At 44.3% G+C, this 27637-nt stretch overlaps 1 protein-coding gene across 1 annotated transcript; it reads left to right on the top strand.

Annotated features, from left to right (window-relative positions):
- Positions 1-13: 13 nt before the first annotated feature.
- Positions 14-23911, top strand: Flacc1 (flagellum associated containing coiled-coil domains 1). The gene is made up of 14 exons (XM_035440966.1): positions 14-126; positions 737-814; positions 1576-1624; positions 3177-3310; positions 5523-5616; positions 7152-7213; positions 9436-9533; positions 10453-10505; positions 12243-12342; positions 14055-14158; positions 19340-19402; positions 22333-22422; positions 22537-22646; positions 23556-23911. Exons 1-14 carry the CDS (start codon positions 14-16, stop codon positions 23677-23679), a joined length of 1272 nt encoding a protein of 423 aa, XP_035296857.1. The 3' UTR covers positions 23680-23911.
- Positions 23912-27637: the final 3726 nt, after the last annotated feature.

Here is a 27637-nt window from a genome sequence, read left to right as displayed (position 1 = left end):
TCTGACCCCGACCATGTACCCCAATCCTCTCATCTACTGCACCTGCTTGGACCCCTGGAACTTGGGGCCACGGAAGCTAATCAAGACCCCTCAACCACTTCCAAAGACCTCCACAGGGAAGCCTAAGTAAGAATAAACTGGGTTGGGCTAGGTACAGGAAGTGACTGTTTCTTTTGTAGTCCTCTATGTCTTATAAGAGTCCCCAGTTGAGAACTTGCCACAAATTCCCCACAGAACAGGAAGCATTGCTTTCCTGCCTTCCCAACCACCCTGGAGGCTGCCCTGATCTTTCAGGCCTGTCTTACTCAACATTTCAATAAAGAGGGCTTGACTTTGCAACTTTGCAATTTGTGTGTGTGTGTGTGTGTGTGTGTGTGTGTGTGTCCTAAACAGAGCTTTGGTGGTAGCTGTCCCTCCTCAGGAACGACGGCTTGCCCTGACAACCAGGAAATTTCTTTTTTTTTTTTTTTAATTTGTTTTTCATTTTTACCCCAGTTCCCCCTCCCTCCCTTCCTCCAATCCTACCCGCCTGCCTCCCCCAACCAGGAGTCCTTGGAAATAGTGGACAACTACAAGTAGGAGAGCCTTGGACCTGAGGTCTTCAAAGTCTCAAATCTTCACAATCCCAGTTGTCATATCATACTTTCGAATTTGGAGTCACTGTGGATATGCCCTTACTGGGGAGGGTTGAGACGTATTTTTTAATTTCCAGTGTTTGTTTGTTTATTGCTTTCAGGCAAACTCTTCCTTCACCAGTTTCAAGAGAACGCAACTACCTCCTGTCCCAATCAACAAAGCCTGCTGTATCCCCAAAGTAAGTACTTTTAGCTCCGTGAGGCAAAGGATAAAATAATCTACCACCACACAAGGAATGAACTCACCCTGAGAGCTCCAGAGTGTATCTCTTCCCACATCCATTTTGGATTTCTCCATCACTGAGGCCCTGTACCAGCAGCTTCCCCAGCTACCCAGGGGTCACATACACATGGAACCACCACACCCATGCTGACTTGAGCTAATTTGCTACCAGGGATGTCAAAAATTTGCCAGAATCCATTGATTTTTTCCCCAAACCAAATGCCTGGTGATTTCAGCTCAAAGGAGGTGAAGAAAGCAATGAATGGCAGAAAGCATAGCCCGAAGAGGTTCCAGTCCCCATCCCTGGAGAGTGGAAAGACAGAGCAATGGGGTGGAGGATGGAGAATGTCAGGTAGCTAATCTGAGATGTAGAAGTTCCTTTACCTGTATTCTCCAAGTGGGGCCAATGCAATTATGAAAAAGAATGGCACTCAGAGAGATGTGACCACTGTGAAAGACGGCCACTAGGGAAACGGAAGCCTCTATAAGCTGGCAAAAGCAAGGAGCTCCAGGGTGTAGCCCCACCCACATCCATTTAAGACTTCGCCCTCACTGAGGCCCTGTACCAACATACTCCCCAGCTACCAGGGTTCTGGATGGTCAAGTAACTGACCTAGGAGAACAAAGGCCAGAGGTGGCAGCCTCAGGGATCATCTCCTGAGCTCGGCCTCTCAGCTGCCCCTGCCCCATGGCTTTCTGAGCACCTTTCTCTTGCAGAGACAAAGCCCCGACAGTAAAACCAGAGGAGAGCAGCAAACCTCCTGCTGTGAGTAAAAGTGGGCAAAGGGCCAGATGAGCATTTACCTAGCACCTACTGTGTGCAAGCATGGAGTTTTTTTACATACTCTTAACTGAGAGTCTAGGAGCAATCCTCCTAGCATTAATGGTGCATGTTTGTTTTTGTTTTTGTTTTGGGGTTTTTTTTGTTTGTTTGTTTGGTTGGTTTTTTTTTTTTTTTTTTTTTTTTTTTTTTTTTTTTTTTGAGATAGGGTTTCTCTGTTTGGAGGCTGTCCTGGAACTAGCTGTTGTAGACCAGGCTGGTCTCGAACTCACAGAGATCCACCTGCCTCTGCCTCTGCTTTCCGAGTGCTGGGATTAAAGGCGTGCGCCACCAACGCCCGGCTAATGGTGCACGTTTTAAGTAGTCGATAAGTGTCCACACTGTAACTAACCTCAACTATTCTCCCCTGCTTTGTGTAGATGGGGGGCAAAGGGGGGGATAGATGGTGGCCATTCAGGCTACAACTCATACAGGAAGCCCTCTGCCATACAGGGAAGCCACAAATCCTGAGGCAAGGCCCGTCAAAACACCTAAAGACAACAAAGGCACTGACATGGGCCTCAGAATATGAGTCTCCATGGCTCTGACATAGGTGTGAGATCAGGTTATATCTATGTTTTAGAAAATGCACTTTCTCATAGGATATTCTGACCACTTTTTATTTTATCATTTCATCCGTTCCTCCCCTTCCTAAGCAAGGACCATGAAGTAGTTAAAGGGCGTTAATGGTCAGGAACAAAGTAAGCAAAGAGAAGCACAATCACCCTGTTAGGTGGAAAGGTCTCAAACTTTGGGAGCACAAGAATGAAAGCAGAGCCCAGCTGGTACAGCATCTTAAGAATCTAAGCACAAGATGCTGGGCCCTTGATCCATGATGGGTCAGACTTAAAGGAAGGTGAGGCAGAAATGCCAGTTAGGAGATGGCCACAATGGCCTGGGTCACTTGTAGTGCTGTAGAGTGGTCTGCACATGTCTAGAAGCTATGACTGTATTCACATTAGCCAATGACTCTGCCAGGATTCTGTCTTGGCAGCTAATGAAGGGAGGAGGATTAGCTCACTGCATTTGTCTGCACCCATGCTAATCATCTCCTTGCGTGTTATTTTGTTGTTTTTCCTTCTTACAAAAGCCCTTTGAAGACCTTATATTTACCATTTTTCTGAAGAGGAAACTGAGTCACAGAAATGTGAAATAGCTCGAGGGCCAGATATTTAAAAAATTGGCCTGCCCAATTCCAAAAGTGGAGCAGTTCCCATAATGCCCAGCTACTGGCCACAGTGGAGGAACAGGAGGAGGAACAGAGTGGGGTCGATTGATCAGTTGGCGCTGCTGAGTTTAAGTGGTTCCTGTAGGGTGGGCAAGTGAGTGTTTGGATTGGATCTGAGAGATTTGAGGGTAGTGGCACGGGAGGATCTCGGGCCCCAGAATCTCAGCACAGTGTCCCTGTACATTCGATGTGAGGAAGCCCACAGTAGGTGGAGGGCTCTCAGCTCCTCAAGGCTCACAATTTCTCTTTGCCTTCCACCTTGAGACCCAGGAAGTGATTGATGTGTCACCTGGCTATAAACTCATTCGAAATCGAGAACAGATTTCTGTCACCTTGGGAGATGAGATGTTCAATAGGAAAAAGCAAGGGGAATCAGACATCTTGAGCAAAATCAAGTTTTCCAGGTAAAGTCTTTGGTTCAACACCAGTTTCTCAGAGCTGGCTCTGCCCAGCTAGTCTGCCCAGCCTGGCTCCAGTAAATACCTGCTATCCATGTCCAACTGACAGGTCCCTGCCCAGAAATAGCCCAGCTAGCATGACTTACACTAAAGAGGAAAGTGCTCCTTCCAGGAAGGGACAGGTGAAGTTGTCACAGATAGTTTGGATTCTGAGTGTAGGGATAAGAGCAAAGCCAGTTTCTGGAAGACAGGAATATGCGTTTTTTTTTCCATGATAAGTAATCCAAAAATGCCCATGACTCTGGGAGATGCAGTTTGGAAGGTTCCAACCTGGCCCATCCTGTTAAGCACCCACCATTGCTCTTTCTCTGAAGTCCCACCTGTTTTACTACCATCTGATGTCATTCTCATGCTCATACCCATACATTTCAATTCTACCTCCTAGACCTCTCATTCACGCCTTCTATTTCTCCACTCTCCTACCTAAATCTAGGCCTCTCACTCCTTACCACATTACCAGATGGCTCTCCCAGTGTCTCCTCCTCCCAGCTTTAGTCTGCTGTAAGAACTACTGTTCTGAAGGCACAGTGGCACACACTCTGAATACCAGTGCTGTGTGGAGAGGCAGGTTGTGGAGGCATGGCTAGATAGATCTAGTGGGAGACCAGCCTGATCTACATAGTAAGTTCCAGGACAGCCAGGGCTGTGTATAGAGAGATCCTATATCAAAAACAAAAAGCAAACAAGAAAAAGCAGCTGTTGTTGCAAAGGATCTGGGGAGATGTTCAAGTTATCAAGTTAGTTTCAGTCTCCAGCATCCGTGGAAGAAGCTGGGAATGGTGACTCACGCCCATGATCCTAGCACTGAAAGACAGGAGGACAATCCCTGGGGTTTACTAGCCAGCTGAACTAGTTGAAACATGAGCTCTAAGTTCAGTCAGAAAGCCTGTCTCATAAAAGAATGTGGAAAGCAACAGAGGAAGACACTTAATATTGAACCCTGGCCTCCATGTGTACCCATGTTCATGTGCAGGAACACACACTCAAATATACCATACATAAACACACACACATACAGTCACCCATCTGTTGCTACATAGAAAGGCAACATCTGAATTGTTGGCAGTTATTACCTCTGGGAAGGGTTATGGACGAGGCCATGCCATGGAAGTCATAGAGTTACTGATCTCAGCTGGCTCAGACAAGCCAGAGTCATATCCCCAACTTCCCATCCAGTCAGGGGCAGGGTAGGGTGGGGAGGGGATCCAGCCTCTATTTTCTCTTCCCTGCTCAACTCTCCATCCTCTGCAGGGAGACAACGGGTCAGATGCCTGTAGTCTGAGTAGTATTCATAGCAACCTCTTGGTCTCAAAAGGAAGCTGCCCTCATTTGCAGTAGAATGAAACCCATCATGTTCATTTTGTTCCCAGCTAAAGCTGTGAATGTTGTTCACAGCAAAGACCACACTTAAAAGACAAAGATTTGCTACTTTTCAGCTTCCTCCTCCCCCAGCTCCCTCCTCTTCTACATCCTTTTTCTTGTTTTCACACCTGACATCATGTCTCTACGCCAAGAGAGGAATGCAGGACACCAAGAAAATGAAGCTTCTTGAGAACTCCCGCCCAGCACCACTGCAGTGTTCCATCACCACACACACACACACACACACACACACACACACACACACACACACTGGGTGTGGTGGACAACCCTGTCTTGGGAAAAAAATTGGGAAATACTATAAGGCTGTGTGACCCAGGCTGGACACAAACTCCTATCCTCCTGTCCTTGAGTGCTGGGATTGCAGACATGACAGGTGCCTCACACACTTCCTCATTTAAGCCTCCTCTTGGTCTCATCCATGGCCATTCCTTGTCTCCAGTTGGCTGTCAGAATTCTTCCCAGGCTCCCCCATTTCCAAATCCTCTGAACTCTCCCTCTTGTGTTCAACTAGTGGCAACCAAAGTCCGGTAAGTGTCCGCCACACTCTTATTTCTCTTCTGCTCAACAGAACACCACACTGCCCTGAGCACTTCCAGCTACCTCACCTTAAGGACCAGACACAAGGTTCAGCCACCCCACTATGAAATGCCTTATTCAGGTCCAGCCTCCACCGCTGCATCCCCATGCCAAAGTGGCAGAGCAGGCGCTCTGCAGACCTGAGTTAGGCAGCCTGGGACCTGGCTGGCATGTGGTGACAGAAGTGTTTGTCTCACAGGACTGACATCATTTCTGACCTTGAGGAGCAGATCTCCGAGCTGACAGCAATAATAGAACAAATGAACAGAGACCACCAGTCTGCCCAGAAATTGGTGAGTGATCCTTGCATTAACCACATCCTCAGAACTAATACTTTCAGAACATCTATGCGCCAGGCAAACACTTTGCTGTAGTGAGCCATGCTATTCAGATGCAGGACTTTGCAAAGAGGACTGTGTACTGGGTGATATTTCTCTGCCTGCACCCTCACCCATAACTGTGAACTGTAACTCAAAGACATTCCATTCCAGAGGCTCTCCAGGTGCCTCCGGGTATGTGGTGACACTATCTTCTCCTCCAGGAGGATCACTAATTACTCTCACTCTGGCCTTTGCCATAAGATACAAGCATCAGAGGTTACCAGACTATTGCTAATGACTCCAGCACGGAACATGTCTCTGGTGTGGTGCAAAAGCTTCTAGGAACCCCCCCCCCCGCCGTGTCCAGTCTCTATTACTACTAAGCTCTCATTGCCCATTCTTCAGAAGCAGCTCGAGTCCTTTCATTGTCTAATGTGTTTTTTGTTTTGTTTTGTTTTTGTTTTTGTTTTAACAGTTGGCATTTTTAACGTTTTGGTCATTGGTTCAGGCTTGATGCCTTCTTCCCCAGCTCAGGCAGGTGTACCTGGTGACCAGGGCAGGAATGACAGACCAGAGTCATGTTCAGGAACATGCCTCCCCCTGAGGCTCTGCCTCCCCTGAGGCACCCCTTCCCCGGAGGCTCCGCCTCTCTACCTTCCCATAGCAGCCTCTCAAGCTGATTTGTCCCAGGCCATCCGCATCTTACAGTGAACTGCCTTGTGACCAGGCTGAGACTTTTGCCACCTCTGATTTGTTACCTTGTTATGCTACTGGTTTGATGTCTTCCTCTTCTTCAAAAGGGAAACTGAAGTTTGAGAAACTTACGTCTCCTGTGTAAGGAGGTCGGGCTTCAGGCAAATTCACATTTGACTCCCTGGCACAGGCCCTATGGAAGGCAGCTTTAGAGACTGTCTTTATTGGGGGTGTCCTGAAAATATTCCTACTGTGAACATCCCGTTAGTAGTGAGACCTTTGAAAGGTCTCAGTGTGACTTCAGGATGACAGTGAGATGGTGGTTAGGGATAAGACATTTTTAGAAGAGTCATTACCACGAACAGACAGACAACAGCAGGCAGAGACTGAGGAGTTTACACCCCGTTGCCTCAGCGCACTGGGACTCAGAAGAAGAGCCTGGATGTCCCACAGTGTGGAGGAGATAGTTCTTCTCAAAGGAGCCTGTGGCCAAGATAGCCGACTCCCCAGCTGGGGGCAAGGAGGACGGTGAGGAGGGAATGCGTGGCCACAGGTAACCCTGTAATATGTCTGCAGTCTGATGATTGGTTCTTTTTACTCTTCTAGCCAAGTCTGTTGCTAAATAAGTGATTCCCAAGAGTGAAAGAATCCAAAGGAAGCAGACCCACCCTCAAAGTGTGTGCCCTCTGCACTGCAGAGCCCACCCAGCAGAGACTGAGGCAGACATCACCTCTGAAGGGAGGGGCGTCAGAGATGTAGATTAGAGCCCCCTGGAGCCCTGCATGCGATGTTGTTAACACTGGCCCCATTTCCAGCTCTCCGACGAGATGGAACTCCGCTGCACTGAGATGAAACAGAAGTTTGAAAATGAGACCAGGTAGGCTTCCTGGCAAAGGCCCATGTGCAAAGCAGTGGCAGGATTCCAGTTCCCTGGGGCTCCCAGTGGGACCAAGGGCAGCTGGCTATGGTGTGTGAGAGGTGTCCTCAGAGAGCAGGGTGGCTCTGTTGGAGGTCACTAAGATGAAACAGTTTATGCTTTGTGTTCCTGCTTTTGTATCATTCATCCTTTCCATTTCCATTGTAGTATTTCTTTTGATCCGTTGCGGAGAAAAGCCATTTTTTTGTTGTTGTTGTTTTCCACGAAGCTTTGTCATACATGATTTGTTGTGAGCACATTCTCCCTTCCCCCCCTCCTCTGTTCCTCCTCCTTCTTCCCTCCACCCACTCTCCCCCTCTAGCTCAGGGCCTGGGCAACAAAGAAAGAAATGGGGGAGAGGAATAGAACAAGTCCACGGGAGTGAGAAGGAAGTGTGCTGTCTGTGTGCGGGGAGAATCTTGAAGGCATGCAGGCTTCCTGGCGGAGAGACAGCACCTCTTGCTGCGTCATCCACAGCCACTTATTTATAATTACTTCTGATTGTTTTTTAGAACATTTTTTAGGTTCTTGATAAGAGAGTCTGAACTCCCATGCTTATTGCACACTGTGCACAATCGCCTCATTATAGAACCAACCTGTGTCCTGTCAACAGATGAGATTTTAAAATGCTATCTAGTCTGCCCCCAAAGAGAAGGAAATCCTCTCATTTGTGATGACAGAGATGGAAGGGAAGGACAAAGGCAGATTAATGTGTTTTCACTTATATTTGAAGTCTAAACCTCACAGAAAAAAACATAGATAAATGGTTACTTAGACTAGCCCCTGAGAGGTGATGATCAAAGTGTACAGAATTTGGGACAGTGTTTCCAACAGGCCTAGTGACCTGGATTGAATCTCCAAGACCCACATGATAGAAGAAGACAGAGTCCTCAAGTTAACCTCTAGCCTCTATGCATGCATGTACAGTACACACACACACACACACACACACACACACACACCCTCCCTCAATGAGGTGGGACCCTCACTTTCTGGAGTATTCTCCTGGCTTCTATCCAGTGAGACATTTCCTACAGTCACTGCTTTGAACAGAGCTTTGGCAAGGGCCTCGGCTTCCCCTCAGCAGTCACCAGTTGCTGCTTACATGCACTTACAGAAGCCCTGAGAACAAGTATAGAAGCCCAGATCCAGCCCGGTGCCAGCATTCATGTGCTGATAGTGTTTTCGTATCAAAGTGAGAGCCTCCACACCATAAATCAGATGGAAGAAACAAACATATATCACTAAAGGAAAAAAAGGCTATCTGCAAAGACCACAAAGACCACATGCTATATTATTCCAACATTAAGCAAGAAAAAAACTGTGGAGACAATAAAAACAGCCAGTGGTTTCTAGGCATTGCCTTGGGAAGGGGTGGGAGGGGTCAGCAGGTGGAGCATAGTAAGATAGTAAAACCACTATGGACAACGCTCTCACAGTGGATGCCTGTCCACACACATCTCCCAAACACAAAGAATGTTCTGGACCAGGAATGACCCCCCAAGCAGGTGACAATGAAGTGTCAATGCCGGTTCATCAGTTGTGACAAACGTAACATCTTTCAGGGACACTGAGAAGGAGGGAGGCTGTAGGATGGGGCATAAGAGGAGTGTGGGCACCCTGCGCCTTTCCAGTAATTTTGCTCTAAACTTTAAACTGTTAAAAATAATGAAAAAATATGTCAATGCATATGTAAAATGCTGTGGCTCATATAGGGGTGCTGTCTCTACTAGGATTTCTGTTTTTGCTATAAATGATGATTTATATTCCAGATACTTATGGAGTAAAAACATGCTGTTCTAATTTGTGAATACAATGTGTAATAATTAAACTGCTCTAGTTGGCACAGCCATCAACTCAATCAATTTTTTTGTCGGTGAGAATATTTGAAATCCACTTTTTTTTCTTTTTAAAAAAAGTTTGATTTTGATTCTCAATTTTGCTTATATGTGTGTATCTCTGTGTGGGTTTGTATATGTGAGAGTAGGGCCTGTAGAAGCCAGAAAGCGTTGGATCCCCTGGAACTGGAGTGACAGCGCACTTGGTCGCAGTGTTCTGTGGATCGCAGAAGACCATTTTTCTAAGTCAGTACTTTCCTTTCACCATGGCTTCTGTGGCAAAGCACCTTTACCTACTGAGCCAGCTTGCTGACTCTGGACTTCTTTTCACTGATTGTCCTACAGGGATCTCAAAAAGGCTCACAAAGTGGAGCTTGAGAAGTTAGAGAGCAGCTATAAAGAAGCGCTGAAGTCGGAGAAAGCTTCTGCCCAGGAGAAACTAGGTAAAGCCTAGGAAAGGTGGTTAGTCCAGGCTCCATGGCCATGGGTTGGCATAGCCGGACATCTAAGATTTCCTCTTTGAAGCTCAGGGGAATGAGAGTGACTAAGAATGGCACTTGCTTTTTTTTCTGAAAAATCTGCTTTTATATGTGATGTGAGAATGTGAAATATTTTAAGTGCATTTTGAAGTTCTAAAATTACTATATCATTATGATTTCTTCAGGTTTTCTCACATGTAAAATGGCAGTGTTTTATTACATCCTAATTGACATTGTGATTGCAAGGCTCTGTAGCACATAGGGCTCTACTGGGTAAGCCTCACTGCTTACACTGCCCTTGGGAAGAGCAGTGTGCATCCTTCAGATACTGGCTTTACAGACTTATGCCCACAGAGAGGAGAAACTCTAAACTATAGAGTCTATAGTCCTTTATTTTAAGTTAGTGTCTTATTTATACTTTGCTTGTTTTCCAGTTTCCTAAAGAGAATATGTGGTTTTCAGAACCATTGTAAAGGGACAAGTGTTACTAAAAGGAGAAGCAGGTGCATGCTGGGAGGAGAGGCAGGTGCATGCTGGGAGGAGAAGCAGGTGCATGCTGGGAAGTGCTGTTCCTTCTTCCCACAGACAAGCATGTACTTCCGAGGGTTCTTACTAAAATGGTTGAGCAGAGCAGGTGAGTGTCGATATCACTGAGAAGCATATGTGTCAAGGAGCGCCAGGCCCCACCTCCAGATGCTCTGCATTAGTTGGCTCGGGCAGGATCCAACATCTGGGTTTTTAATAAGCTTCCAGAGTGACTGGGGAGTCATAGGAAGATTTCATCACCTTGGGAGGACCTCGAGTGTGGTGCTGAGTAGTTCACATGAGATTTGGAAAGTGTGCCTGTCAGAAATAGTGATGCCCTTGTTTTCTTTCCATTCAGATGGAATGAGCAAAGAATATAAGTATCTGAAGAATATGTTTCACATGTATCAGGTGAGATTCAGAGTTGTCTGATAGATTCTGAGAGGATGAGAAGCAAGGCTCATCTCTGATTGACAACATGTAGAGATTCTAACATCTTTCCACCACAGTGTCACTACTGTACCCAGCAGGAAGCATGAACCAGAGGCTTCCATGCTTGACAGACCAACCGTGCAAATCTGAAGAGGTCTATTGAAAAAAACTGTTTGTGGTCATCAAAGTAATAGCTGTTGACGGTTTTTCAAAAAGGAAATGGGGGGAGGAGAGAAGGGCTAGAGAGATAGCTTAGCAGTTAAGAGCACTGGTTGCTCTTCCAGAGGACCCTAGATTCAGTACCTACATGGTAGCTCAAAACTATCTCTAACTGCAGTTCCAATGCCCTCCCTCTTCTGGCTTCCTCAGGCACCAGGCATACACACAATGCACAGACATAGGTGCAGTCAAAACACTTATCCACATAAAACAAGTAAGTGTCTCCCCCCACACACACAGTGGAAATAACCAACAACAGCAACACCTAAAAGAAAGAATTGTCACTCACCAGAGGTGACCCCTGCAAATACCTGTGCTTTGCTTTAACTTTCACTGAGACTATGGCATAGCGAATCTATGTACATTTTTGTATCTTTTCACTGGGCATATTAGTGCCTCTCCTTCCTTTTTCATGACTGCCCATCCTAATGAACATGCCTTCGGCATCTCTCTGTCCCCTTCCTGTTGACCATGTGCTGTTTCGGTCACTTGCTGTGATGGAAAATAGCACTTTGAACACAGTTGATCCTAGCAGTGGAGTACTAGTCATGCTAGTCAAAGGAATGAACAGATTTAAGGCCTTTCACGGATTTGGTCACGTTGCTATCCAAAAAGTCTGTCGCATTCTACACAGTCCATGAACTCAACGCTGGAGTTATTTCAGAACATAGCCCATTCCTTTCATCCCTGAGCTGGTTGGCTTTTTGTCAGCGTGACACAAACAGGAGGAGGGAGCCTCATTTGAGAAATTGCTTCCATCGCCTGTGGACAAGTCTGTGGGCATTTTCTTGATTAATAACTCTTGTGGGTGAGCTCAGCCCACTGTGAGTGGGGCCACCTCTGGACAAGTGGGCCTGGGGTGTATGTAGAAGCAGGCTAGGCAAGCCATGGAGCCAGCCAGTAAGCAGCACTTCTCCATGGTCTTTGTATCGGTTCCTGCCTTGAGATCCTGCCCTGACTTCACTCAGTGATGGAATAGAATGTAGGAGTATAAACTAAATAAACCCTTTCCTGCCCAAGTTGCTTTTGATCTGTCTGTTGTCACAGCAATGGAAAACAAAATAGGACAATTCCCCAGACTTGATCAAGTTCCAGAGTTGGAGCTAGCTCTCTTACAGGAAAATGCAGAATCGGATGTGATCTCTGAAACAGAGAGCCTTTCCTGTCTTCAAAGGAAGTTGAGATCCAGCTTGGCAAACGCTGTTTGAAGTTTGTAGATAGCCCTTTGACCCTTGAGCTTATCCTAGTTCCCCACTGAGCTTAGCTGGGGCTGGAGAGATGGCTCAGCTGTTAAAGGGTAGGCTCATAACCAGAAACATAAAAGTTTAGCCGGAATTGTTTTTAAGTATCACCCACATAGGGGCCCCTTGGTGATGCCCAGTTGAAGGGAGAGCAAGGTCCCAGTGCTCTGCTGAGTGCCCAAGGGTGCTGTCAAAGCATCTGCAGTGCCCACCCCCATGTTATAGCTCTTTTCAAAGTGCCTCTGTGCCCCCACAGGATAGCGTTTATGATGAAATGGAAGATACATGGTCCAGGCGGAAGGCAGAATGGGAGAAGGATGAGAAGATGGAGCGAGAAAAGATTCTGTTGCAACAAAGTGAGTAACACAGAAACTACTGGCCTTTTCAACCATAACAAGAGTGTCAAACACAAAAACAAACAAAACCTGCTGTCAATCTTGACCTTGACTTGAGGGAAGGGGCCCTGGATTTACCAAGGGTGAAAGGCCAGATGATGAACTTTCTGAATGAACGGTGCCTTGCATTGCTAAGAAACAAAGGACACCGAGGGCAAGACTTGTTTTGTTGTTGCTGTTGTTGTCTGTTTAGTTGGTTTTTGTTTTTGTTTTTTTTTTCATTTCAGACACATTATTAATGAAGGGATCCAAAACTTACATGTTCAACCATCATGGGTTGGAACAAATATGGGAACTGGGACCTATAAAGAATGTGGAATCTAAAATCCAAGGAGGAATTCTAGAATTAGAATTTAAATTATTCAGCTGAGGGGGAGAACAGGGCGGGGAAAGGGGTGGGGACAACACAAGTCTGTTATACTGACAGCCTCCATGTCCCCCACATACCCCACAATAGAAGCCATGATTGGTAAGTATTTTCAATATTTCTAATACTTGGCTAGAGCTTAGATCAAAATGCCATACAGATGCAGTTCTCACTCACTGAGCTTCCTAGGAAAGGAAGAAGGAAGGGGTAGAAATTGTCCGGGGGGGGGGGGGGCGCAGCTGAAGAGATGGCTCAGAGGTTAAGAGCACTGACTGCTCTACCAGAGGGCCTGAGTTCAATTCCCAGCAACCACATGGTGGCTCACAACCATCCGTTATGAGACCTGGTGCCCTCTTCTGGTGTGCAGATATACATGGAAGCAGAATATTGTATACATAATAAATGAATAAAATCTTTAAAAAAAAAAAAAAGAAATTGTCCCTGGGTCTAGAGGAATAATTGAGACAGGTGTGAGCCTTCTACACACCTATTCCAAAGTCTATGCCAGCTCCATTCATTGTACATTTATTGGTTAAAATCCAATTAATCACTTAAATACAAAGGTTTCTGGGAAAGTCAGCTCTCCTAGTAAGGACTGCCCAGGCTTGGCAGCATGAGGATGCTGGAATTGAGGCTGGAACGAGATATGGAGGTACATATGTATAGGGCTTTTCCTGGGATACTGCATCACCAGAAGAGCTCCACATTGAAGAAAAGAAAAAAACTAAGTCAGGGTGCAACCCCAGTTAGCTTTACATCATGTAGCCCACTGGAGTTACCCAGTCAGCCCAGAGACACCCACCATCCCTGTAGCTGGACACCGAGGGAATTTGTGTTTGCTCTTCCCTTCCTCCTGTTTGGTCCTGGGGCTCTGCTGCCAGATCTTCCAGCCCTAAATACAATGAGCCTACCTCTGCCCCAGTGTTGGGCATAAACTTTTATTATGAACAATCTGGCTAGCTAAGAGCGTTAAAGAAGAAAACGCCCAAGAATAAGCACACTCATTACTTCAGCAGAGGAAACAGAGCAACAAGCAGAAGCTAGAAACTAAACTACACACTAAAGAACACTGCCAATGAATCCCATGTGGCTACTGTCCTGCACAGAGGAGGATGCTCACCCTGCCCCAAGCATCTCTTCAGCTGAGCATCCCCCAGCTGAGGGTCAGAGCATGCAGCCCTGGCTGAAAGGTCTTCAGATTGAGTCAAGTCTGGAACTGCTACTAATTTCAGTTATTCTGACTTTCTGTCTGGCCAGCTTTCCCCATGTTTTTATACACAAACCTGCTTTGTTCTCTCCTCCACAGAACATAAGATAACAAAAAAGTTTGAGTTAGAGTCGGAAGAAGAAAAAAGGAGAATAACTGAATCTTTCAGTGCTGTCTTTGAGAACTTCAATCGAGAGAAGGAGGTAACGGAATGCTCACTGGTTGAGAGTGTGGTCCAGGTGGTGCAGCTGAGTCTGCTGGGCCTACATGCTTATGTGCCCCCCCCCACACAATGAACATGCTCCTCCTTGTTCAGCTTTCCTAGACATATATACAAAAACAATGGCTGTTCTAGTTTGCTTTTGGTAGCTGTGATAAACCATGACCAAAAACAGTTTGAAGGAAATGGATTTGTTTCATCTTTCAGGTTGTAGGCCATCATCAACTTCTGATGCAGGAAATCAAGGCAGGAATTTGAAGCAGAAACCACAGAGGAGCACTGCTTGCTCTTTCTTATACAGCCCAGACCTACCTGCCTAGGGATGTTATCACCCACAGTAGCCTGGGCCATTCTACATCAATTGGCAGTCAAGTAAATGCCCCATAGGCATGCCCACCAGCCAATCTGATGGAGACAATCCCCAAATTAAAACCCTCTCAAGTTACTCTGGGCTGTGTCAAGTTGACAGTTGAAGCTAAGTAGGAGAATGATCATCTTGGGGTCATTTATAGCCAGACACTCTTAGCACAGGGTTTTTGGAATGAGAGTTATAATTAATAGGAAATAGCAATACACTAAACATGTAAAATCTCTAAAGTTCCATGGTTTGCCAAAATTGTATCTCTGAATACCTGCTCCCCCCCAGCCCTTTCTATAGATAAAAAAAAAAAGTCATTGGCGTTAACTAGTCAAACCAATTTGTTCATGAACCACTCCTAGTAAATGAAAGTAGCTACCTAAGAGCTAAAGTAAGAGAAGATCCATACACTTGCTAACCAATAAGAAAGTTCTAGACAAGATTTTCCCAAACAAATAGACACCGACTAAGCAAAGAAAGATGTCAGATCACATGCCAGATGTCTGAGCTTTTGGGTACACTAAAGGGTTGCGGGCAGCACATGTAGTCTAGAGAGGCAGAGTTCTAAGCAACCATTGTCACCATCAGGCAGCCAGAGCAAAGGGCCATCCTGGGATCAAATCTTAGGTATCACCTCTACATCTACAAGCTGTAAGCTTTCTTAGGTTCCTCCATCCTTTTCATGCAAAATGGCGAGTTTTGCAATATTTGGGCTATTTTGACTATTTCACCCACGTGTGCATTTCTAACCATCGTGCTGGTTCCTCTTCCATTAAGCCCACCTCCATCACACCTGTCCCCAGATAACCACTCTTTCGGTTTCTACCACCAGGGACTAGATTTATCGTTAGTTTTTGTTTTGTTAAAAAAAAATAAAACTGTTAGTTTTGTTGTGATAGCATAATTTATTATAAGATAAATACAAACACAGTTGCTAGTCGTCCTTGCAACATGCCAGAATCAACCTTAAAACGTTTATAAAAACCAAACATAGAAAATATCCTCAGTGACCCTCTAAGGATAATGTGAACACTAAGACAAAAGCCGGGGCTTGTCAATCATCACACAATTGAGCAGGATTTTTTTTATAACTCTGATTTTTAACTCCAGGTAAAGAAATGCTATTTTCCCCACACAGTGTCTCTGAACTCTGCCCAGTTTCAAGGCAAAGGTCGCTGTGTCCTTATGAAACCATCAGAGGTGATGATGACTTCGGTGTTCTTTCTGACAGATCCTTGGTTTCTTTGGGAAGGGCCATATGGATGGGCTTTTGTGGAACAGAGTGTGACAGTGTGATGGCTAAAGAAACTCCATTTTATGCTAGGTGTCCATCTTGGTGCTCACTATCCATTTGTGTCTCCTGACTCTTGACGATGAGTTCCCAGTAACCTTGACCCAGTTAACTCCACCCAGAAATGCACAGCTCTGACCATCTGCTTGTTATGATATGACTAACTGCTTTCTGGCTTCTGGAACCCTTCTTGTGAAGACAGTCAAGGACTGTTTTGAGGTTACCTTGACTGCCTCAACTTGGTAGAGCAGAACAACTCCTGGCTTGCGTGTGCAGATACTCAGCGTCTTCTTGTGGTTTACACTTTTAAAAACCCTTCTCTCGCTCCCCTTTGCATGGCGGGCTCCTTTGGTTCAGAGGTTTTTGTCCTGCTAGCAATATCAATACATTTAGTGAGTTAGGACCCAGATTGAGTCTTTCTTTTTAGTGGGGTCTCAAACTCTGTAACAACAGACTGGTTCAGGACCTGGGTTCCACGATGGAGACCTGTGAGCCTTCTGTTGGCTTTCTGTAGCTAGTGGTAGCTTGGTTTAGTTTAAGGTATGGCGTTCTCCAGCCATCCCTAGCTCCCCCACTTTCCCTTTCCTCCTCAGCTTGATTTGTAATTGTTCGTTTTTTTCTCCTTTCGTCTCCCTCCCCTCAGCTGTTTTTCTCACACTTAATACTTTCCCTTTGCCTTTCTGTGCAAACACTCTTTCTCCGGTTTCTTTGCTGATTTTTCTCTCTACTAGTGAAATTTATTTTTAATATTTATTACTATCAACCAGGCATGTGGTGCACACCTTTAATACCAGCACTAGGGAGGCAGAGGCAAGAGGATCTCTGTGAGTTGGAAGCCAGTGTGGTCTACAAGAGCGAAGTCCAGGACAGCTAAGACTATGGAGAGAGACCTTGTCTCTCAAAAAACCAAATATATATTAACATCTCGTAACAATTGGTTTTTTTTTTTTCCTTCCCCTTCCTGGTCTTTATTTCTCCTGTCCCCATTCCTTATGCTTCTCTTAGTAATTATCTTTTTTTTTTTTCATATCCCTCCACTTCCTTCCCTTTCACAGTTGATGAAATTCCACCCCAAGTTTTCTCTTAGGACAGCCCTATTCCTTTTTCTCAACAGACGTCACTTCCTGTGGGATCAGGGTGTGGAAAGCCCCTGCCGCCCTCCTGACCATCCTCTGGCTCATATTTTTCCTGGAGCCCATCCCTGCAAGCTCCCCATCTCCACCAGAGTCAGCCTCATCCCTGCCCCCAGCTTCCTCATCCTTCTTGCGGCCATCACCTTCACCCAATAGCAAACTCTGACGCCCACGGGGAAATCACTGCAGCATGGCAGGATTGCCGCACCTCCGAGGTGGGCTAGTGAGGGCACAGATACCACCCCCACATCCAGCCTCAGGCCCCGCCCTCAAAGGAGGCATCACGAGAGCAATAAAAGACCTAGGGGCACCTGGACAGTGCTGGGCCCACATCTGCTTAGGAACCCGGTGAGAGGAGGGCAAACAGTGAACACATCTGATTGCACACCTGGCCCAGCAAGCTCAAACTAGCCAAGAAGCAGCAATGCTTAGTTTTCGGGTTTTAAAACTTAATGTAGACAAAACCGTGCAGCTATGCCCTTCTATATATAGTTTTTCCCTCAAAATAACATGGATGAAATTGATTCATTTGTTTTTCATATTCATAAAATTACTTTCGTAAAGGTGTTTTAAGACAGATCTCTCTGTGTAGCTCAAGCTGGACTCCAACTGATGTGTAACCCAGGCTGACCCTTAGCTCCTGATCTTCCTACCTTGGCACCCCTGTACTAGGATTGCAAGCATGAGACCATATCCAGCTGTTGTTCCTTTTCACTGCTCAGGAGTCTTCCTTTGTAGAAATGTCATGCAATGTGTTCCTTGTTTTCCTGGTTTGGAATATTTGGGCTATTTCCATTTATTGGCTTTTAAACAAAGTGTCTATGAACATAGATATGGGTTTCATAGACATTAGCTCTTACTTATCTTGAAGTGCTACTGGAGCTCCAGGGTACACATAGGAAATTCGTGCTTTCCATGGCAGAAGTCTTGTTTACTCTCAGACCTTAAATAATGTGTATTCCGACTGGACTAAATCCTCCACAGCTAGTGCATTCTGTCTTTAATTAAGGACATTCTAGTGGGTGTGAAGTGGCATTTCACCATCTGTAGTTTCTCTAATGACTAAACACATTGGCCAGTTTTTCCAGATGGGAGAGTGTAGCACTGACATCTCACTATCTTTGATGTATCTGTTTGACTCTTCTATCATTTAACTGTGGTGGCCTACGCCTTTAATCCCAGCACTCAGGAGGCAGAGGCAGTCAGATCTCTGTGAGTTCCAGGCCAGCCTGGTCTGCAAAGTTATACAGAGAAACCCTGTCTCAAAAAAAAAAAAGATATAGATTCAAATATTGTGTATACATGTTGCAAAGAATAACTTCCAGCCTGTGGGTTTGCTTTTTCATTTTGCAAATGTTATCTTTCAATGAGCAAAAAATTTCTAATTTTGATGCAAGACAAGTTGTCAAACTTTTCTTTTTATAATTCAAACCTTTTTCTGTCTTCCCTGTAACATGGTTGCCTATCATAAGGCCATGAATATATTCTCTTTTGAGAAACTTTATAATTTTAGCATTTCTGATTCTATGATCCATGTTGAATAATTTGTGTGTGTATTGAATGATGCAGAGATCATAGGTCATTTTTCTATATGAATATACAATTATTCCATTGTCATTTCTGAAAAGAGAAATTTTCCTTTCTCACTGAGTTGTCTTGATGTCCTTGGAGTGAAGGACAAGATTCTCTTTCCCACTCTGCTTAACCACTTAATCATTTGTCTACACTCAAGCCAACAATGCGTTGTCTTGGTGCTATTTAGAGCCAGTTAGTACAGATAGTCTGACTTTGCTTTTTTGTTTTGTTTTTCCTCCTGTTATTTCATTTTATTTATTAATTAGCTTTGGTATTATTTTCCAAGATGAGCTTTACTTTTCTTCATCATTTTGCATTTCTGTGTAAATTTTAGAGTTTGTCATATATGTGTGTGTCATCTTATAAATATATGTATATATATGATGAAGTTAAATAAGATAGTCATTATATTACTTAAAAATGCCCATCTCCAGGGGAAAGGACCAAGATCCCCTAAGCAAACTGAGAGCATGGGAAGAGGGGGGAGGGAGCTATGAGAATGAGAAGGGAAGAAGAGGAAGGATGCAGAGGTCATGAGGGAGCAGAATAGAAGAAAAGATATGTGATAGGTAGGGTTTTAGTTGGGGGGTGGGGGAGGACGGGAGGGAGAAGGGAACTGGGATTGTCATGTAAAACAATCTTGTTTCTAATTCAAATTAAAAAATGATTTAAAAAAATTCCCCATCTCCATTGATAACACCTAGATTCAGTGAGTGTTATAGTCCCAAATTCTCCAGTGGCTTCTTAATTCTCTAAAAGAATATCCAAAACCATAGTACTGACCTTTCCAGATAAAATTGTTTTTAGGAGCTCATCAAACAACATAATGAAGATATCTTGAAAATGGAGGAGCTGAAGAGATCCAAGGAGGTAAGCATTGCTATGAAACTAGTGTCTTGCAAATGATATACTCTCGGGAAAATGAAATGCAAATTTACCCAAACTAGTAAAATTAGTGGAGCACCTAAATCTAAGTGTTGGACTCAATAAGTCAAAATAAATCTTGGACTGTATGTAAAACACATGCAGCCTTTCTTGGAGCCAGCTGTGAATAAATACATCAGCAAGCTACTGTGTGGTTATCAATGTTGAATAACTTCTGTGTCTAGCAAAGCTGAAAACACAGGACTTTGAGTTACAAAACATCATGTTCTTCCCTTTGAACCTGAATCTTCCAAATATCTCCTGCAGAACCTTGTCCCTAAGCCCCTCTTTTTGGGTGTACCCTACACATGACAGTTTCTGCAGGGTTCCTTTCTGCTGAGACACACAAGGCCATTTGTGAAGGCAGATGAAAAAAATCTGTTAAATAAAAGTAACTTGTGTTTCCCTTTTCTCTGAAAATTTAATTTGTATCCAGAATAGACATGCCTGAGAAAAAGATTAGTCACTGCACAGACATCATGAAGAAATCTTATCTTCAAGCCCAGGCAGGGCCAGCAATGTAAGGGCCAAACAAACTGCACCATCCTACAAGTACAGGAGGCAGCCTCAGACCTAGGGAGTTCTCTTGTGTTCTGAGAGCAGCTCTTTTGAGATTCTCTATTAATTCTACTATAGGTATAATATGTGAGTCTGTTTCCATTCTGATTTATTTTGTTTGCAAGCCTGCTGAGTTTTTAATAGGTGCTGGTCATAGTGTAGCTTACTGCCTTAGGGTTTCTATTGCTGTGAAGAGACACCATGATTACAGCAACTCTTACAAAAGAAAACATCTAATTGGGGCTGACTTACAGTTCAGAGGTTTATTCCATTATCATCACGGTGGGACATGGTGGCATGCAGGCAGACATTGTGCTGGAGAAGTAGATGAGAGTCCTGTATCACGCACGAAACAGGAAGTGGTCTGTCTCATTGGGTGTGGCATGAGCATATATGAGACCCCAAAGTCCACTTCCACTGTGACATACTTCCTCCAACAAGGCCACGCCTCCTAATAAAGCCACTCTCCCTTTGGAGGCCATTTTCTTTCACACCACCACACTTACCTTGTTGGGTACTGGATATGTCTATATTTCTTTAAATTTTAAAGTTTTAAATGCTCACAAACCTTGTTCCAGGATGCAGTTACATGATTTGGAAACAGTCTGATCTTTTCAAGTCTTGCTAGTGGGAATTAAAGCTTAGTGTAAAGCAACCCCTTCTGAGAGTCCTCAGCCTGGCTGGTGGGTCTGTGAATTACTCTCAGCCCTGTGTCATCTGAGGGTTTGTTCCACCTCCTGCCTTCTCTTCATCAACTCATCCCCTTTATTTCCGCCTCTGTCACTCCACCCCACAGTTACTGAAGCTCTTCTTGGTTCTTTAAAGGGACAGAGTGTTCCTGCCTTGGGGGTATTTGCTTTGATAGTGTGTCTTCCTAGACATCTCTTTCCCAGAGATTTCCATCGCAAACTTTTCCCCCTCTTCTGGTTTTACTCAAATGACAGCCTCTCGGGAGTCACTATTTAAAGGCTCAGCTCTTTGCCCCAACACTTCTTTTTCTTTGTTTTGCTTTTCTGCATAAATTTATAATCACCTAAGCAGATAAATTCAGCGAAGGGAGGATTTTTGAATGTTTTCTTTCCCATTAATTTTTTTTTTTTTTTTGAGACAGGGCTTCTCTGTAGTTTTGGAGCCTGTCCTAGAACTTACTCTGTAGACCAGGCTGGTCTCGAACTTACAGAGATCCACCTGCCTCTGCCTCCTGAGTGCTGGGATTAAAGGCTTGCATCACCGTGACAGGCAGAAAAAGATATATTTATGATCAAATATAAGTATGATATCATTCCTTTGGAGGAAAGAACCATTCATTAGCCCCGTTGGGGATGGGTGCACTTAGGCAATAGGCCAGCAAGGGTTGCAGTATGCTATTTAATATTTGGATACAGATAGTTATCTCTGCATCTTAGAATGTGGACCAGGAGAGATGGTATCCCAACACCTGACATAATGACAGAGTGTGTGTAGAGAGCAGAAAGACAGGGACATTGTCTTCTGGGCATGTGTGCACACAGGACAATAAAAATTAAATAATATTACATTTTAAAAGGGAACACAAAGCACTTGGGAGGCAGAGGCAGGAGGATCTCTGTGAGTTTGAGGCCAGCCTGGTCTACAAAGCGAGTTCCAGGATAGGCTCCAAAGCCACAGAGAAACCCTGTCTCAAAAAACAAACAAACAAAAAACAGAGAGAGAGAGAGAGAGAGAGAGAGAGAGAGAGAGAGAGAGAGAGCACAAAGTTGGGCAGATGTGGATCAAGTTAGGGGAGAAGTGGGAAATTAATATGATCAGATGCATTACAATGCATGTATGAAATTCTCAAAAGTTAATAAAACTATTACATTTTAAAAATAAATCTTTAGCCAGGTGGTGGCGGCTCACGCCTTTAATCCCAGCACTCAGGAGGCAGAGGCAGGTGGATCTCTGAGTTTGAGGCCAAGGTGGTCTACAGTTCCACAACAGCCAAGGTTACAGAGAAACCTTGTCTTGAAAAACCAAGATAGATAGATAGATAGATAGATAGATAGATAGATAGATGAAAATAAAAGGACCATGAATGAATGCGTGGCTGGTGACCCTGTGACTAGCCACTGGCACTCTGATGAGGGCTGCTTTGGCAGCAGTGACAGTGAGTCTCAAGAGCAAGATGCAGGATAGAAATGACAGCATGGTGACTGGTAGGCTGTAAGTGGTACAAGAGGAAGTAGCTGAAGTTGGCAGACTTTGTTCTATTCCAAGTGTCCCAGAAAGGGAAACCGACCTCTCCTGCCTCAAGGACATCACATCAGCAAGGCATCCTGAGGCAGTTTCCTCTCGTGCAGATCTTGGAGGCTGAGTTGCGGGCACAGGCTGTCATTCTGGAGACACTTAACACGAACCTTTACCACTGCCAGCTGGAGCTCCAAAGAGAGGTGAGTCCTGGACAGAGGGGAGACTGGGCTGAAGACAGAACACTGTGCTGTTCTGCCCAAGAGCCTCGGCCCACGGGCTCTGGGAGAAGACAGCTGCTTAAATTTATCTTTTAGAAAACTGCAGTGGGAAATCTGGAGAAGCTGTTCCAGACGAAACTCAATGAGACTGAAGAAAAGTATAGGCACACCATACAGACCCTGACAGAAGAAAACAACTTCCTCAGGTACGGGTACCTATGCTCAGGAGGCCATGGCTGAGTCACCTCCCAGAGTGAGTGGTAGGGTGTCCACATGAGGACTCAGTCAAGACAAACCAGGTCTCCTGGCGATGTCACAGTCCTGATCATTTAGGAGGAGGCATGGAACTGGGCCTGGACACACACTTACCATGGAGGTAGACTGTTAGTCTGAGGTGGGCAGTGTGTCTGTCTATGGTGTATCTAGATTCTCTCCCTTTAGTCTGTTTTTGCGTAAAACACGGGAAATTTGCCTTTGGATCTCTGAGCCGCTTTGTCCTGTGACTAAGGCTTGTTTTGAAGAGTTTGAACTCTTAAATTTGGCACTTCTGTTTCCTGTTGAGACCAGCTGCCTATCAGAGCCACTGTTCTCTGAAGGGGCTTCTTTTTTTTTTAATTATATATTTTATTTAGAGTGTATTGTGTCTCTGGATACACACACACACACATTCACACACACACACACACACACACACACACACACACACACACACACACAATTTTATTTTAAATTTTATTTAAAATGCATTGGTGTGAGGGTGTTAGATCCCCTGGAACTGGAGTTAGACAATGGTAGGATACCATGTGGGTACTGGGAATTGAACCTGGGTCCTCTGGAAAAGCAGTCAGTGTTCTTAATGACTGACCCATCTCTCCAGGCCCTGAAGAGGCCTCTTAAACCCACCAACATAGAAGATAAGTTAGTTCCGATTGCATCAATTTCCAGGGGGAGTATGATCACCCATACTCCACATTTCACCAAATTTAAAGCAACTGCAGTGATGAGAGAGACTGCTTCCTCAGGCAGGAAGAAAACCACATTTCTCCGACACCAGCAAACATCCTGCGTCCCATCTACTCTTTGAGATTATGGTGATGCACTGTCCTTTTTTATAGGCAAAAGATCATGACCATGGATGAGGAAAATTCTGAAGAAGTATCTGAGCAGTCATCCTCCACTCCTTCTGTTCATGAGCCCAACTGTGACGAAGACAGCAGCAACAAGAAGCAAGCACCATAGATAACAAACTGTGCTCTGTGGCTGGAGCAGCAGCAACACTGCCAGCAGAACCGCAGACTCCAGCAAGGTTTTCTGGAGAGATGCAGATGGGTTATTCTGTCTTTATTTTTTGTCTTTTGTGCAATTTGCTTTCTCCAGAATGATTAGGGATGTCTGAATTCTTATCTCAATTACATGGTGACTCTCATGCACTATTTTTTCTGCTTGTTATATATTTTGATCAAATACTGGTTTGAAGGGACTTCTTATTAAATGATGCATTTTGAGGTGTGACTCTTGTATCCCAAGTGCAAAAAGCAAGCAAGACCATTCATTGATTTAATTCCAAAAAAGAATTTCTTCTCTGATACATCATATGCCTTAGCCCAGTGACTCGGGAAGTGTCACTGATGACTACCCTGTCTCTGGTCATTTTGAGAATTCAAACACCCACAGGGTAGGCAGCATCTACAAGGGAGTGGGGTGGACACAAGAGAGCCCATCACATAAGTAGCATGCTAACGCCCAGGTGGGAGTCTAGAGGGAAACCCAGGTGAGCTCAGAGCCTCACCATATCTGATCATGCCACTTCTTCTTCTTTTTTTTTTTAAAGATTTTATTTATTTATTATGTATACAACATTCTGCTTCCATGTATATCTGCACACCAGAAGAGGGCACCAGACCTCATAACGGATGGTTGTGAGCCACCATGTGGTTGTTGGGAATTGAACTCAGGACCCCTGGAAGAGCAGTCAGTGCTCTTAACCTCTGAGCCATCTCTCCAGCCCTGATCATGCCACTTCTTAAACTCATTGGATTGCGGGCCATTTGGGTGCATGGGGTCACTATGATTTAAAAAACAAATCTTGGTTTTGGTTTTGTTGTTGTTGTGTGTTTTGGGTTTTGTTTTTTTGTTTGTTTGTTTTTTGGTTTTTCGAGATAGGGTTTCTCTGTGTAGCCCTGGCTGTCCTGGCACTCACTCGCTCTGTAGACCAGGCTTGTCTCAAACTTAGAGATCTACCTGCCTCTACCTCCCCAGTGCTGGGATTAAAGACGTGCACTGCCACTGCCTAGCCAAATACTGGATTTTATGTGGAAGTGCTGCTGCTGCTGCTGCTTCTTCTTCTTCTTCTTCTTCTTCTTCTTCTTCTTCTTCTTCTTCTTCTTCTTCTTCTTCTTCTTCTTCTTCTTTTCAAGACAGGCTTTCCTGTGTAACATCCCTGGCTCTCCTGGAACTTACTCTACTCTACTCTACTCTACTCTACTCTACTCTACTCTGTGAGTTAGAGTAGACCAGGCTGGCCTTGAACTCAGAGATTTGCCTGCCTCTGCCTCCTGAGTGCTAGGATTAAAGGCATTCACCATTGCCAAAACCAGCCCAAATTCTGGGTTTTATGTGGAAGTGCTCCTTGTAAGTGTGGACAGTGAATGTTAAACAGTGGTAGAAGCCAATAATAGGAGCTGAATGTTTCCCTCATGTGAACATTGCCATTTGTCAAGCAAACAAACACACAAAACCACAGCAAAAGCATCCCCTAGAAACAGGAAGGTCAATTTACAATGCATTCTACTTTTAAAAACAGATTTTTCTTCTCACTGACAGTTTATTTAGGATGTCACAGAAAAATATATCATTCTATCAATTCAAATTCAGTAAAATATATACCAAAGAACAATTTGTAGGACAAACAGTTTCTTTTAAAAAGATATATGAAAATATAGAAAAAAATCTATGTATTTGTGAAAATTGAAATACAAACAAAATTCAAGATACAGATCTTGCTAGATCATTATTCAAACTGTAAAAATGCAAGAAGATTGGGGAATTTTGAATACTAATTTTTACTTAGTATCTAAGAAGGCCTCTTCTTTAGGGACACTTGGTGTAAAAGTATTCCACTTTATGGGACTCAGCCAACCCCCCTGAGGCAGGCAGGTGGGGTCACAATCAGGACATACCACAGGACAGTTTCTGAAGTGGGTGGGGACACACACGATGTTGTCATGCTACTCCTGCTTTCTTTACTTTTTGTATATTTACAAGAATTTCATAATAGAATAGTTTTTAAAATTGGTTTCATTTTAATATCATTATCCTATAAAACATTTTACAAAGTCTTCTTTTATAAAACTTCCAGAAGTCAGACAGCGGTGGCGCACGCCTTTAATCCCAGCACTTGTGAGGCAGAGGCAAGCGGATCTCTGTGAGTTAGAGGCCAACGTGGTCTACAGAGTGAGTTCCAAGACATCCAAGACAGTTATACAGTAAAACCCTGACTCAAAAAAACAAAAAATTAAAAAAAGACTCCCAGAAAAAAATAATAAAATTTTCTGATGGACCATTAACTAAGAGTACATTAATTAAAAACCTATAAGTTACCTATAAACTAACAAAAGTCATTTTACTCCTCCTTGGTTTTTTCTTTTTCTTTTCTAAACAGGGTGGTCTCATTTTGTAGTTGAGGATAACACTGTATTCCTGATCCTTCTGCCTCTTCTGAAGTGTTCAGTTGGGGCCACCATGACTGGCTTCAGTTTTACTTAAACTTTGTTTACATCTGTTTATCCATTCCTGTGTTGTGTGTAAATGAAATCAGAAGGCAACTTATAGGAGTCAATTCTTTCCTTCTGCCATGTTGGTCCCAGAGATCAAGCCATGTCCTCTGTCTTGGCAGCAAGTTGCACATTTTTAAAAAACAAGAATGCTGCATATATTTACTGAAGATATAGCAACAATATTAAAACTGATAACTTTTTAAACTTTTTCTCGTGTGTATGTATATGGAGGGTGCTTGCATGCCTGTTCACATGCATAAGCACGTGTGTGAGGGTGCACATGCTTTTGCTTACATATGTGGTCTTCCTCAGTCACTCTCCACCTTCGTCATTGAGGCAGGGTCGCTTAGGTGAACCCAGAGCCCCAGATACTGCTAGTCTGGCTACACAGCTTGCTCCAGGGATCTGTTTCCACCTTCCAAATGTTGGAGTCGTAGGAGGGTCAGCATGACCTCTAGGGGTCTTACCTCAGGGCCTCATAGTTGTTTGGCAATACTTTAACTGCTGAGTTGCCTCCTCATTCCAGTCAAGTTTAATTCCTAACTGCACCAAGTAAACTTAGCAATGAAACTATTTTAAAGTTATTCCCTCCAAAAACCCGAGGGAACGTTTTCTTTTTATCACCACACACGTTTCCCAACAGCTCTCCATCTGAAGGCTTTCAATTGGTCAGGAAATTACCCTGGAGAGAGATTCTTTCAGAACTAGTGTCCTCAAATGAAAACTAACCTGGAAGAATTGCACGGGGGTGGGGGGAGGGTGGGGAATTGCAGAGGGGGTGGGGGAGGGGGGCGTGGGAACTATTTTAATTACTTCTTTGAGAATTTCATATAGAATTTCCCCCAACTTGTCCCAGATCTACTTTCTCCCATCTTACTTTTCCTACACACTCAAATTCAGGTTTTCTTTTTGTAAACCCATGGAATCCAATTTGTTGGGAGTGAGGCCCTTTTGAAGTATGATTGGCCTGCCATAGGTCATATCATTTAAAAACAAACACAAACAACTGACTCTCCCTCCCTTTCTTAGCAGCTATAAGATGTTGACTGGACTTCATGCCCACATCCCCACCTCCATGCTGGGACTTTGTGTGGTTTGAGCTTGCACAGGCTTGTGTATGCTGTCACAGTAGTTTTGTGTCCGTATTCGCAACTAACCTGTTTTGTCCAGAAAATTTGTACTGTGTATGGTGGTGCTTTTGTTGTAAATAATATGAAAATGTAGAACTTGAAAGTCACTACTCTCCCTAAGCCATTCTTCACACTCCATGAATATGTGTGAACCCTCTTCCCAGCTGGCCCACTTGCTGTCTCGGAAGTGTGTTCTAGCTTACAAACTGCCATTGTCTCTGTTCAGGTTTTTGTTCCAGGACACAAGAGCCTACACACCATGACCAGCATTCACCCACCTTTAATACCCAC

Source organism: Cricetulus griseus, chromosome 2 (genome assembly GCF_003668045.3).
Source record: "Cricetulus griseus strain 17A/GY chromosome 2, alternate assembly CriGri-PICRH-1.0, whole genome shotgun sequence".
Lineage (NCBI taxonomy): Eukaryota > Metazoa > Chordata > Mammalia > Rodentia > Cricetidae > Cricetulus > Cricetulus griseus.
Note: the sequence above shows the minus strand (reverse complement) of the source record. Positions and strands in the feature narration are given on the sequence as shown.